This window comes from Maniola jurtina, chromosome 21 (genome assembly GCF_905333055.1).
Source record: "Maniola jurtina chromosome 21, ilManJurt1.1, whole genome shotgun sequence".
Taxonomy (NCBI): Eukaryota; Metazoa; Arthropoda; class Insecta; order Lepidoptera; family Nymphalidae; genus Maniola; species Maniola jurtina.
In genome coordinates, this window is record NC_060049.1 from 5,939,260 (window position 1) to 5,953,752 (window position 14,493).

General features: G+C 35.6%; 1 protein-coding gene across 1 annotated transcript; it reads right to left on the bottom strand.

Moving 5' to 3' along the window:
- Positions 1-415: 415 nt before the first annotated feature.
- Positions 416-12,006, bottom strand: LOC123876227 (hemicentin-1-like). Its single transcript, XM_045922409.1, has 17 exons — positions 11,722-12,006; positions 10,492-10,721; positions 9,759-9,890; positions 9,185-9,271; positions 8,926-9,054; positions 8,172-8,337; positions 7,380-7,558; positions 6,355-6,427; positions 5,867-6,036; positions 5,227-5,398; positions 4,585-4,833; positions 4,130-4,202; positions 3,344-3,555; positions 2,608-2,785; positions 1,896-1,990; positions 983-1,136; positions 416-632 (listed from the first exon to the last, which is right to left on the bottom strand). Exons 1-17 carry the CDS (start codon positions 11,924-11,926, stop codon positions 503-505), a joined length of 2,634 nt encoding a protein of 877 aa, XP_045778365.1. The 5' UTR covers positions 11,927-12,006; the 3' UTR covers positions 416-502.
- Between the last annotated feature and the right edge of the window lie 2,487 nt (positions 12,007-14,493).

The window sequence follows — 14,493 nt, forward strand, 5'->3', positions numbered from 1 at the left end:
ACTAATTCCTAAAGTCGTGCGACAGTTGCACAACTTTATATAGTGCTTTCATCATATCTATGGCTTTCATATACACATTCTCGAAATAGCTATGAGTATCTTATTTTATTTAAAAAACCAGTCAAGAACGAATCGGACTGGCACACTAAGGGTTCCGTACCATTGTACAAGAAAGAACACTATTTATAATTTTTTGAAATTTTTTGACGGTAATTTTTTTGTTATTTGTTGTTATGGCGGCAATTATACACATTCTGTCACCTCAACCCGGTGTGGGATAGCGCGGTCCGGGTTACGAGTGGATGTGCGCCCCGTACCCCGATTGCCATCTCGAATTGTCGCGCATTATACTTCGGTAGGTATTTTTTATTGTCAGGCGAGTAAAAAATAATAATAAAATACAATATGTGTTCTTCTTAGTAGGAAAATTATTTATTTCTAAGTATATTAATTTTATTTTACTAGTCTTAATATTATACTGCTATCTTCATTTTATTAAATTTTACAATACTTTCACATAAACTTTAATCGTATCGGGCCCAATTTTGTTCTCCGCTACACACTGATAAGTGCCTTCCTGTCTTCGAGTTACATTTCCTATAATTAGGTCTAGCTTTCCCATTGAATGGCCCCTGTAATAAAAAAATCTTTAGAAGTAGTTACATTTCTCAATTCTGAGGGTCGAGACCCCTTTCGTAACACATAATGGTAGGTATGAGTTCTTTTTGGATAAATTTTACTTTGAATGTACAATCCATCTATACTAAATTCGAAAGTGGTTCTGTCTATCTGTCTACTAATTTTTCACGGGCATCCGTTTAACCGATTTTTGATGAAAGATATTATTATTTATTTCGTACAGAGAAGCTTGCATCCTGGAGACAGTCATAGACTACTGTTTATCCCGGAAACCGGAAATTCAACCAATTCCCACGGGATAAAAATATCTAAATAATAATCATAAATAATAATCACTATTTACCTTTGCAGAACTGTTGTCTCAAACTTTGGAGAAATATACTCCCATTTCGTTGAGGGGACTGGGTTGCCGAAGGTTACATCGCAGAACAGGACCAATGTGGACCCAGCTCTTACTGTCAATGTCTCCCACGGAAGGTGTTCTATGTACGGCGGTACTAGAGCAAAAAATTAATTGTTAGAGCCTCGATAGCTCAACGGGAGCGGACTGAATTCCGAAAGGTCGGCGGTTCAAACCCCACCCGTTGCACTATTTTCGTACCCACTCCTGGCACAAGCTTAACGCTTAATTGGAGGGGAAAGGGGAATATCAGTCATGGCTAATATTCTTTAAAAAAACTATTTCTACCTATATCCATAGCCATACTTCTCTACATACCTAGTATAAAACAAAGTCACTTCCCGCCGTCTGTCCCTTTGTACGCTTAGATCATTTAAACGACGCAACGGATTTTAATGCAGTTTTCATCAATAGATAGATTAGATTTTGATTCGTGATTCAAGACAGACAAAGTCGCGGGCCACATCTAGTACATTTATTATAAATACCTATTTATAGTCCAGTAAAGTTAGACAAACAGGTCCAAACATTTTTCCAAAATTTTCAACTTTGGAAAAATTACGGGAAAGCTGGAGATATTGATATTGTTCTGATAACAATTAGTCTCCGTCGATCCAAGTGCCTCTCAGCTATCGAACGAGCATTTGAATCTAATTATATTTATTGAACTAGCTATGCATGGCTGTAATCGACCTGCTTTAGAAACGAGGAAGCAAATCGCTTCGTAGGTAGATAACCATGGATTTCAACTAGCTAAATACATAATCTAAAAAAAACCAACTTTGGTTAAAAGTTAGGAAGGAGATCATCCAACTCACGTTAAACTGCCCAACTTTTGAGTAACCCAAAAACTTACCCAAAACGTTTAATGTTACAGTTCTTGTAGCGGTGCCCATCTCATTTTCAGCAACGCAATGGTACATTCCGGAATCGTTGTGGTGAGCAATGAATCTAAAAAAAAAATACTCATCATTCATCATCATCATCATTATCATCAACCGATAGACGTCCAAAGCTGGACATAGGGACTTCCACATGTCTTGCGCCGCCTGAATCCCAGCGGCTCCGTACGACTTGTTTGAAGTCGTTTCTCCACCTACTGTGTGGAGGAGGAGATCTTCCTACGCTGCGCTTACCGATGTAAGGTCGCCATCCTTGGGACCCCAACATTCCATCATTTTTAGGGTTCCGTACCTCAAAAGGAAAAACGGTATCCTTATAAGATCACTTTGTTGTCTGTCTGTCTGTTTATCTGTCTGTCTGTCCGTCCGTCCGTCCGACCGTCCGTCCGTCGTGTCTATCAAGAAACCTATAGGGTATCTACTTCCCGTTGAACTAGAATCATGAAATTAGGGAGGTACTTAGGTAGGTCTTATAGCACAAGTACAGGAATAAATCTGAAAACCGCGAATTTGTGGTTACATCATTTATTGAAAATTAAAATGTCGACGAATGAAAATGTTTATATAAAAATTAAAATTGATGGAATGTCGACGACATAAGGATGGAAACTCGACCAACCGACGTCTTCTGGTTCAATGGTAAAATGGTGAAGGTAATATATTTACCGATGCGTGTGTCGATCATCAGAATGATGGTGGCCATCAAAAGCTATGATAACGTCATCCTGGTACATATCCCAACGAACATTAGCTTTGGGTACAGCATCCACGTCACATGGTAGCTCTACCATTTCACCTTCTTTGACAGTTATTATCTCATCGCCGTTCTTGATTTTAGGTGCATCTGTTGAAAAAAAATTACAAAGATTTAAAAAAATACAAGTGCATTTGCCCCTATTGGTTTACAGCCGTAAAATATGATAAATGTTCTGCTAAAGGATCTACTCTGAGAGAGAAGTTTCCAAACAAATATAAAACGATTGTCTCCAACTGCAAGCATACTCCTGGCTGAAGATTGTGCTAGATTTTTTCACAGAAAAAGCTTATGTGCTAGACATAATATGAACGCTGTTTATCCCTGAATTTGCATTTATACCTTTATGAGTTTTATATGTTCTGTTCACGCTTATTTGTTTATTTATTTAGTCCCGACCCAAAAAGAGGCGTGTTATAAGTTTGACGTGTGTATCTGTCTGTGGCATCGTAGCTCCTAAAATAATGAACCAATTTTAATTTAGTTTATTTTTGTTTGAAAGGTGGCTTGATCGAGAGTGTTCTTAGCTATAATCCAAGAAAATCGGTTCAGCCGTTTGAAATTTATCAGCTCTTTTCTAGTTACTGTAACGTTCACTTGTCGGGGGTGTTATAAATTTTTAATTTACACTTGTTGCTTAGCACTTACATTGCACTTTCACTTTTACATCTTGGGAATCAGTGCCAAGAAGGTTTACTGCTTCGCATACGTAAAAACCTCCATGCGTTGTCTCAGCTGCTGGTATCTTCAAAGATTTGCCTTCAACTATGACACCGTCTGGGACTGGATCAAAATCTAAATTACCATCTTCGGATTTATACTTCCATGTGACTTCCGGAACTGGTATTCCTGCTAAGACCCTAGAAATATTATAAACAGATTAATTTAATTTAATGAAAACTAGTAATTTTTACCTGTCTCTTGACGATTTTCTTACTTTTAATTCAATAATGGAAGAGCCATAGTTTACCTTCAAGTATGCATCAAGAGATATTTCAGCTCATCAGCTATAGTAAGTACCATAAGTTTAGTGTTAGTCAAAGATTAGTCGTCGAGTCTAAATTCTGAAAGTCAAAATTTGCAATTTTCTACTTATTGTTACACTAGCTGACGCTCGCGACTTCGTCCGCGTGGATTTAGGTTTTTCAAAATCCCGTGAGAACTCATTGATTTTCTAGGATAAAAAGCCTATGTGCTAATCCAGGGTATCATCTATCTCCATTTCGAATTTCAGCCAAATCCGTCCAGTGGTTTTTCTGTGAAGGAGTAACAAACATACACACACACACACACAAACTTTCGCCTTTATTTTTTTTTTTATTTTTTTTTTTTTAATTTAATATTAAATAAAAAAAATAAAAAAAAAAAATTATAATATTAGTGTGATGGTGTGATTAGTGTGAAGTGTGATGTGATTATAAACTATTGACTTACACGCAATTTTCTTCAGTAAAATCTCCAGGTTTCAACAGAATCTCCGTCTTATTCAACTTGATTTGAGGTGGTTCTACAACAAGGAAATAAATTTCAATCGTCACTTCCTTACGATTTATCATGTCCATCTTCCAATTTACGTTTTAGTGCCATGCCAGATTCATATCTAGTGCTACTATATTAAAATCTAGTTCCATCTTAGACTGCATCATCATTGTCCAAGCATTGTCCTCATATTTTGGGATAAATAATAATACGCAACTAAACAGAACTTGATTTTTCCATTAAAACACAGGTAAGCTCTTTGTTCAAAACGTTAATTATCATTGTCATTTTTAGAATGACTAAAAATGGGTGATGGGTATGGGTTTAATTAAACTACGTGCCAATTAGTCCGCTTTCATCTTAGACTGCATCATCACTTACCACTAGGTGAGATCACATTCAATATTTACCTAGTCCAGTTATATAAACGTTGGCCACATAAGATTCAATTCTCACACTATTAGCAACTTCGCATTTATACTCCCCTGTATCATCTATACCCATATTTTTTATTAACAGCATGTGTTCATCGTTTACAAACTCAACATTCTCTGATTCCTCGAGGAGGGTATCGTTGTGGTACCACTTGATGTCAGCTTCGGGATATGTGTTCGCTTCACAGAAAAGTTTTCCTTCCTTACCAAACTCAATTGTGGTATCTGCAAGGAAATGTAAAGTATATTTTTATGAAAATTCAAGTCAAAAAAATATCGCATATAATTCCTTAGTAAATAATAAATAAAAGGACGGTAAAATTGTAACAAAGCACTAGAAAGCTCAAAGAAGTTCTAGTTCTAGACTATTTCACAAAGAAGTCAAGCCTATAAATATATGTATTTGTAATTTATAATTAACGTATATTTATAACGTAATATAAGTATATTTATAATTAACTCCTGATTATCTTGATCGGTTAATTTAAAAAATATATATCAAAATTGTTTTTATAGCTTTTAAAATTAAAGAATTTCTATATAGTCACAATAAATTTTGTTTTCATTATTATGTATTAAAGGTGTTAAGGTTCTAGATTTTCTGATCCAAAAACATACCTGTGGGCTGCTGTAGGATTTCAAAGGTAAATGTTCTGTTGACGTAGAGATTAAACGCAACTGCATCTTCACCTTTATCATTCTTACATTTACACGTTATCGTGTCATTTTTATTTACATTCTCGATCTTTACGTAACTAATATATGTTGAGGGGTATTGAAGGAGTGCACTCTAGAAAAATAAGTTGAAATTATTACAAAAATCGTTCGTCATCATCATCATGATCATCGCCAGCGAGGGTCTGCTCTTAGAATGAGAAGAGTGAAAAAATCGTTATGGGAACATAATTGAATATTATTGTAATTGTAATAATATCATGGGTTTTTACTTTGTTAAGGTTTCGTACCCAAATGGTAAAAACGGAGCCCTATTAATTATTAATGTCACTCTGCTGTCTGTCCGTCCGTCCCGTGTCATACATAGGTCTATGGCTCGTAGACGAAATAAGTTACGAGTATATACCTGAATTTTTGGTATTTGGTGTAAGAATTTGAAGCAAACCCAAATATTGGATTAGAAATTTAATTAAATTATTTTTCAGGGGGGCCCCCATACATGAAAACGGAGTCGAAAAAAATATTTTTTCGGCTCTTTTTATGGATTAATTATTTAGGTTTACAGAAAAAAATATCTACTTACCTCTGATGACAAGGTCTCCCCAGCATCGTTTTCCCACCAAATAACTGGTTTTTCAAAAGAATTAGCTTTACATGCTCCCGTATAATTCGTCTGGTAGTCCACTAAAACTGATTCCAGCTCGAGAAGTTCTATCAGAGGGGCTGAATTTTGGAATCCACTTTTTCCATTCACTGCAATAAAACTGAATGAGTGATGGAAGAATCAAGGACCACCATCATGATCAACACAGGTCTCCTCTCATAAAGAGAAGGGGTTAGGCTTAAGAGTCAAGTGTGGATTGGCAGACTTCACTTTTGGAGAGTTCCTAGGCAAACAGGTTTCTCCACGATTTTTTCCTTCGACGTTAAAACAGGTGATATTTAATTGCTTAGAACGCACAGCTCTAATTCCAAGAACTATACCGTTATTTACAAAATTAGAACCTCCAAACTAAAAAACTTAACATTTTGCATTCTGTGGCGCTAGACCATGGAAAACATGGTACTTACCAATTCTTTGAGGCTCTAAAACTTTGCTGTAGCCTGATATTTCTTGACCAGTAACTTCATCTCGGCATCTGATCTGGATTAATAATGGTGGTTTACTTATTTGTTTGTAAAAATCAACAAAATCATTTAAAAAAAAATACAATATTTCCACCTGAAAACCTGAGGAGAAAATATGCGAGGGATGCGGAACGCGGTTTAGCATGAATCGAAAATATACTTAACTAGAGGATGCCCACGACTTTGTCCGCGTGGATGTAGATTTTTGAAGCTCCCGTGGAAACTGTTTGGTTTTCCGGGGTAAAAAGTTGTCTATGTCAATAACATGGACGCAAGCTACCTCGGTACTTTTCATACAAATCGGTTGAGCAGATGGGTCTTTAGAAATCCCGTGGGAACTTTTCCGGGATAAAAGTAGCTTATGTCCGTCCCCGGGATATAAGCTAACGCTGTACCAAATTTCTACAGAATCGGTTAAACTGTTGGGCCGTGAAAAGGTAGCAGACAGACAGACAGACAGACACACTTTCGCATTTATAATATTAAGTATGGATTATCGTTAGCTGGAAACCAATTTTTTCTTTTAATTCCAGTAGGCTTATTTAGCTAGTGACAGCCCTTATAATATATATATAATAAACAGCGGAATTTGAAATTAGTGGCACGAAATTAGTTTCACGACATTAATTTCATTATCAATTGCACATGTAAACAAACGTCTAATTTCGTAATGCATGACATTACGCAATCTTTACTAAGAAACAAAATTGGAGTGTCTGTCTGTAATTTTGAAATAACTATCACTAAGAACTCATATTAAGCTCATATGGTTATTTGAACGATACCATAACTGAGTCACATGTTTTTAAATTTATTGTCTGTCTGTCTGGTGCGTATTGCTTGCTTGGTGGCTGGCTTTTCCTGCATGTTTAGCAGTTTAGCTGGATTATAGGAAATTAAGCTTTTGGTTCCTTGTAAGTATATCATGGACTTCCGCAAAATAACGCCTGCTTCTATACAACACTTACAAAAACTCTAAAGGCCGTATAGCTTGTAACGAACACTTCTGCGATGTAAAAATTTCTTCTTTCATCCAGTGAATGGTATTGCAACATTTTAGTTTCCAAATTATCAATCATTTGTAACTGAACATTCAACAATTCTGCTGTCTCCTCTGGTAATGAGATAAGCATGTAAGTAGCCACATCTGAAAAATTGAAAGAACATTATATTTTATGCATTTGTTATTATTTTATATTTTACGCATTTTCACGGCTCAACCGTCAAACCAATTCTTAAGGATTCCGTTTTTCCTTTTGAGGTACGGAACGCTAAAAACACGGATTTTTTGAAAAACTTTAACACAAGTAGGTTGCGAGCTTAAATAATCTCTTTAGTATGTAAAAACAATAAATCGCCTACTTATTATATTTCTCTTAAAACATAATAAAATGTATTGTGAAATTTATTTTTTCCTGTAATCATACTAATCACACTATCACACTTTACACTTCACACTATTATAAAGGCAAAAGTTTGTGTGTATGTGTGTGTGTATGTTTGTTACTCCTTCACGCAAAAACCACTGGACGTATTTGGCTGAAATTCGGAATGGAGATAGATAATATCCTGGATTAGCACATAGGTTACTTTTTATCTCGGAAAATCAAAAAGTTCCCACGGGATTTCGAAAAACCTAAATTCACGCGGACGAAGTCGCGGGCGTCACACACACACACATAGTACACACAAACCTTCGCCTTTATTTTTTTCTTTATTTCTTTCCGCCTAGTGTGATATGGATTAGTAGAATATTTTACCTGGTAAAGGCCTAGATGAGGTTTCTAGAAGACTTTTGGCTTTAAACGGAGAGAAACCAACTTGGAATGTTATCTCTTTTCTTCGATAAAACGTTGTGATCACGGTGCCTTGGCATGTGACGTCAGTGGTTAGTTCACCAATCCCAGGATTCTTTACTCGAATTACCTTCAAAAAATAGGTAATAGTTTTAAGTTTATAAAACCAATTCAATTTATCAAACCGGCCAAGTGCGAGTCCGATATGATATGGTCCGAAATGAGGAGATCCGCAGGAGAACTAAGGTCATGGACATAACCCAAAATATTAGCAAGCTGAAATGGCAATTGGGAGGCCATGCCTGTCAGAGAACTGATGGCCGTTGGAGCCGGAAAGTCCTTGAGAGTAGCTGGATGAAGAAGGATGAGGACCGGGTGTGGTGGCGCTCGTTAGGGAAGGCCTAAAGTCCAGCAGTGGACGCCCACAGGCTGATGACGATGATGATGACATAATGTTGAAATTATCACACGGAAGTGGCAATAGGCAGGTGACAAAGTTTGAAAAACCGATAGACGGGTCCCAAGGCGCTGCAATGGCGATCTCGCATTGTTGGACTATGTGGGCAAACTACATGAAACAAGTCGTAAGCGGTGGAATTTAGACGGCGGCACAAGACCATGGCGTGTGAAATTCCTTACAAGAAACCTTTGTTCAGCTATGGATGCCTGTTGGTTGATGGTGAATAATGATGATGGATGAAATGAAAATAATACTTACAAGGAAAGCATGTGTGTCTACAATTTTTTCAATCTGAGGGCTATCTCCAAAACTATTTGTAATCGTGATTTTTGGATAGTTACCCGATACCGCAACAATAAAGTCCTTCGTATAAACATCCATTATGAACTACAATAAAAAAAAAGGTTTTCTGATTAATTCGCTCGGGTTGCCTTTAGTGATAAGGCTACCTTTGCACCTTGGCACAATAGTAGGTATAATGGGCATAATATGTATGTATATAAAAAGTAATACTTACTGTAAACCGCTTTCTTCCTGAAAATTCTATGTGTGAGTCCACGTCACTCCATTCTATACTAGTAATTTCTTTCATATATTTAAATGCCTAGAAATAAATAATGACTGATATATCTCTCAAATATTTTCAATACAATACTCACTGAATTTTTTTTTTAATATACAAAAATAAAATAACAGGAATAATTAGTTTAATTGATACACTGGGAAACTGTTATAACGCCTTTTTGCATTGTTCGATGCAGGATAAATTAATTATTGTTTCCTGGAAAGATTTTACCTTAAATAAAATGTTTACTTAAAAGGTACGATATTTTATAAACAACACTCATTTTCTTTACGAAATTTCACAATTCGACAAATTCTTTACGAATGTAAACAAGATCAATTAGTGTATAACTTCATAATTATAATTTCTCGTTTTAAAATATCCAACTTATCAATTTCTATTTAGATAAGACAGATCCTACTAGACAAGAAATTTTATCTTGCTCGAGCTAGTCTTTGTCTGATAAATGAACATACGTCCTAAACTCAATGAATCAATGTTTAAGAAGTTAAAAACTCCGACTTACATGATGTAAATTACCCAAATGGAAGTGAAAAACGGATCCACCGCATTTGTTAGCGACTTCGTAGTAAACATTTTCGTTTTCGCCATATGCTATCCCCTGTGGTACACATTTACCACTTTGAAATATCACTACCTGAAAGAAACATAAATAAAGTCGGTCAAGTGCGAGCCAGACTCGCACACGAAGGGTTCCGTATCAACATAACACTACATGTTTTTTTTTGTGAAGATAACATTTTGAAATTTTTATTATGGTTATAGCAGAAAAAGGAATACACATTCTGTGAAAATTTTAACTCTCTACCTATTACAGTTCACTTAATACAGCAAGCACATTCACAGACAGACAGACAGATGGACGGACGCACAGCGAAAGCTAAGTAATAGGAACAGTACTCTTTTAACAAATGTGACTGGGCCAAGTTCTAAACTATATAATATTACGTTCATTTTAGACATATATTTTTTATTATAATATCAGTAGTATTTCATAGAGAAGAAAAATGGGGAAAGCATTTAGTATTTTCATCCCTATTTTTCCCTACCAACCCTAGGTATATTAATTAATACATTAATAACAATAAAATATGTCTCAAATTAACGCAATTTTATTGAATAGGACTTGTACTGATTCTTTCACAATCATTGAAAATGTTAGAATGTGCGAGAGAGAAGGAAACTTAGCAAACCACAGCAGAGTCTTAAATCTTTTTCAGCGATTAAGTAGAGGGTACCTGACTTCCTTTACTCTGACACAAGTTCTGTATAGCTTCGAGTCTGCTTTGGCTTTTAGCTTGTGCATCTGTGAATACGTATATGTAGGACTTTGGTTTGCTTATTTGAAGGGCCTTTTCTATGGCAGCGAGCGAGTCCTCTGGGCAATCGCGTCCTCCGCCAACTTCTACTAGCTGGATCAAATCCAGTAAATATTCGGGGTTTGTTGTTACTAACGGTGGTCCTACGTCTATAAAGAAAAATTATAAAAAAACGGTTGAATGCGAATCGAACTTGCTCACGAAGGGTCCGTACCATTATACAAGAAATCACACTTTTTAATTTTTCTTGTGATGTAACCACGACTTGGTTTTCAGATTTTTCCCTTTACTTGTGCTATTTAAGAAATTGCTACCTGCCTTTCACAATTCTAGGTCACCCGGAAGTACCCTTTAGGATTTTATTCTCTGACTAGTCTTGGCCGACACATTCGACAGACAGATAGTCAACGAAGTGATTTTATAAGGGTTCCTTTTTCTCTGGAGATACGAAAGCCTAAAAAATAGTCATTTACACGATTACAATCCAAAAGATAGCTAGGCCTTCACTTGCAATTAAAAAATTTATCATTATTTTCTACCATAAATAATTACGTAGGTTTTTTTTCTCTCTCTCGTCTGGCTTTACAAAGATTAGGCAATGTCAAGTTTGTAGTTATTTGTAACAAGTTAGTTAAACTATACAAGTATGGACCCCGTCTGTGCCGGGGCTCGCCGACATACGCACGGCACCCCCTTATAGCACTTTCCAGTCAGTTTTAACAAAAAAAAAAACACTCCAAAAAGGCAGAGCACGCCTGCCAGCTGACACCAACACAGACGAAGTCCATTACGTAGGTATCTACTAAAACCCGCAGGCCTAACCTCTAACTTATCGAAGTCTGCATTTTAAGCAGTAAAATACTTGTGACTTGCTTTAACTGTTAAGGAAAACATTGTGAGAAAAATCTGAATTCCTGAGAGTTCTCCATAATGTTCTCAAAGTTTGCCAATCCCTACTTGGCCAGCGTGGTGGAATGGCCTTAGTCCATCTCATTCTGAGAAAAGGGAGACCAGATGTGAGCCGACTTATGATGATCATCCACCCTTTCGTTGTTTTGTTTTTTGTATATACTTAAGTATATTTGTTTTATATATTGTTATTTTATACTTACACAAGATTTTAAATAAATAAAATGTCACATTACTTACCGTTATCTCCAAAAGGCAAAAGAATATAATTTGCAAAATGTCTGTTCCGTGCTGCATCCACAACTGTTTGGATATTGTTTTTTAGTATTTCAATTTCTTCCCGCATGGAAGCTGTCGTATCTGTCACTATTGTAAAGCTTGAACTTGCATCCGAAAGAACAATTATTATCTGAAGTGTCAAAAATAATATAAAATAACGTAGCATTTTGAAGTTTTTAATTTACATCGCACTTTGGCCAAAGATCGTTAGCTACTGAAAACTAAAACGTGTAACTATTTCTATACAGCAGTTTAAGTTAAGGTCAAGCTATGCACATCCGCTCTCAATGTCTAACACTACATGTCATGTGTAAACACTAGCTAGTCCGCCACGGCTTCGCTCTATAGGATTTTTACCCGACTACGGCAAAGCCAAAAGGAAGGTATGATTTTAGCAGTCTATATAATGTATGTTTGTATGTTTGTATTCTGTGTGTTACTCCGTCAGTGGATGTCCACCGTAGCAGACCCACCACTGGGAAACTTCGTGTCCCCAAACTCTGTTAGAGGCAACCCGAGAACCATACTGTGAACAACGGACCGCCCCGTGTCCATCATCCGCATTCCGCAGGTCCTTCCCACTAGATTTCAACTGGGTTATTCAAGCGGCAGATCAACAAATTCCTAAAAGTTCCTGAGTTCCTCTGGTGCTGCAAATGTTTATGAGCGTTGGTAATCACTTAACATCAGGTGACACGCTTGCTCATTTGCTCGATATATTGAACAATTTGATATAACTATTATATTAAAGCATAACATACCCCCTTAACGCAACATAGCAATATATATTTAATACATGATCGATAACATTTTGCCCTAACTTTGCAATACAAGTGCATTTTGATTGTCATATTGTTACATTTACTTAGTCGTATGTGACTAATTAGAATTACACAAATTGAACTTTATTACTGAGTTAATTAAATAAAAATTACGATTAATCATTTGATGGAGTTTGGACGTAAATAAAATACAGAAAATTTTACTCGTGTGACTAATGGTTGGCAGGAAACTTTACTTTGTATGCACAAAGTTTTCATTGTTGATTTGAATTTTAAATAGAATGAGTTTCCACGAAAATGATAATATTATGATTTGGTGGTTGTTGGAAGCCGTGATAGACTAGTGGTTATGACGTCTGCCTTCTATGGTCGGGGTTCGAACCCGGACACGCACTAACTTTTCAAGTTATGAGCGTTTTATGAAATTAAATATCACTTGCTTTAATGGTAAAGGGAAACATTGTGAGGGAACCTGCATGCCTGAGAGTTCACCATAATGTTCTCAAAGGCGTGTGAAGTCTGCCACTCCACACAATGCTAGCAAGGTGGACTAACCCCAAACCCTTCTCATTCTGAGAGGAGACCCGTACTCAGTGGTGAGCCGGCGATGTTTGATCGTGATGATGATGATGATGATGCATCTTATATGTTGTGCTATGCTGCATCATCACTTACCACCAGCTGAGAATAAAGTCAAGGGCTAACTTGTATTTGAATTAAAAAAAAATGTGGGCAAGGAAAGTGTGTTGTTTGTTCATTTGTCCTTTAATCACATCGCAAGGGAGCGACGGATCTATACCTACCATACTTTTAAAGACGAAAAAAAAACACAATATTTTCAACAAAATACTTTTGGTTTATTTCATAATACATAGTAATTAAACTAATCAATAAGACTTAATAAGTACATGGATTAATTTATTATTACCTAAAAACATGATTCTGATATCAGAGTAAAAAGTCTAAATATAGCACTGTATATACATACATATAAATAACACAAAGACAAAACGCTTATAACTATTGATATACGAGTATGTATTGCAATCATAATAATCACTGCTTAAAACACATCAAATTAAACGAAGAAACTCTTTAATTTTTAAGATTCTTTTTTGTGTTGGGAAGTTAGGTAGGTATATCTAATTAAATATATTTATTTAGATAGGTTTATAATAAAAAAGAATAATTTATTTTATTTAATAATAATTGTACTAATAATAATTATCTTTATTAATTTTACAAAAAACTTACCAACAAACTACTATGAGGCCCTGCCTACTGAGAGAGTAAAAACTATGTTACAGAAGGCAGTCTTCCCTTAATATAATAATAATAATAAACTTTGAAAAAATAATAATAATTACGTACTAACATAATATCAATTATAATTTATTCCAGTCTTATAATTCAGAAAATTATTGATAGCTAGTTAATAAATAATTAAAAGTGATGTTAACGTAACTTATCATATATCATATATCATCATTTATTCATTCTTAGTTCTTAAACTATTTCAATGCACAAATAGCTGTTATCCTAAATATTATTTTACAATATTTTGCTATGTACTAAGTATTTGTTAGTAGATGTGCCTTATAAACAGTAGGTATACAATGTTAGAAAGTTAGTAAGAACATACGAATAGGTTTGACAACCCCTGTGCTAGTAAACACTGTATTACAGTGGGTTGACTTCTCCCGTTCCTAAGAACTTAATTTAAATGTGTTAATATGGTGCGCTGATGGTCGGACATGCAAAACCGTACCAATACAACAGCGTTATAATCAAACATAGTGTACCAATAAAAATAAAAAGTCTTAATAATATATTTTAATGGAGGGTAGGTAGTGATTGTAGTTACGTACACGCGGCATTGTTGTGAGGTATCATGCAATCCAACTGCCTGTCACTCCTTTGTGCGTACATTGAGTTATGAGTTTTTAGAGAC

Coding starts and splice junctions, on each gene's coding strand:
- LOC123876227 (XM_045922409.1), bottom strand. CDS start 11,926: ATGCTACGTTATTTTATATTATTTTTGACACTTCAGATAATAATTGTT. Junction 6,428..7,379: donor ATACGGCCTTTAGAGTTTTT/GTAAGTGTTGTA, acceptor TTATTAATCCAG/ATCAGATGCCGAGATGAAGT. Junction 1,991..2,607: donor GATGATCGACACACGCATCG/GTAAATATATTA, acceptor TTTTTTTTTTAG/ATTCATTGCTCACCACAACG.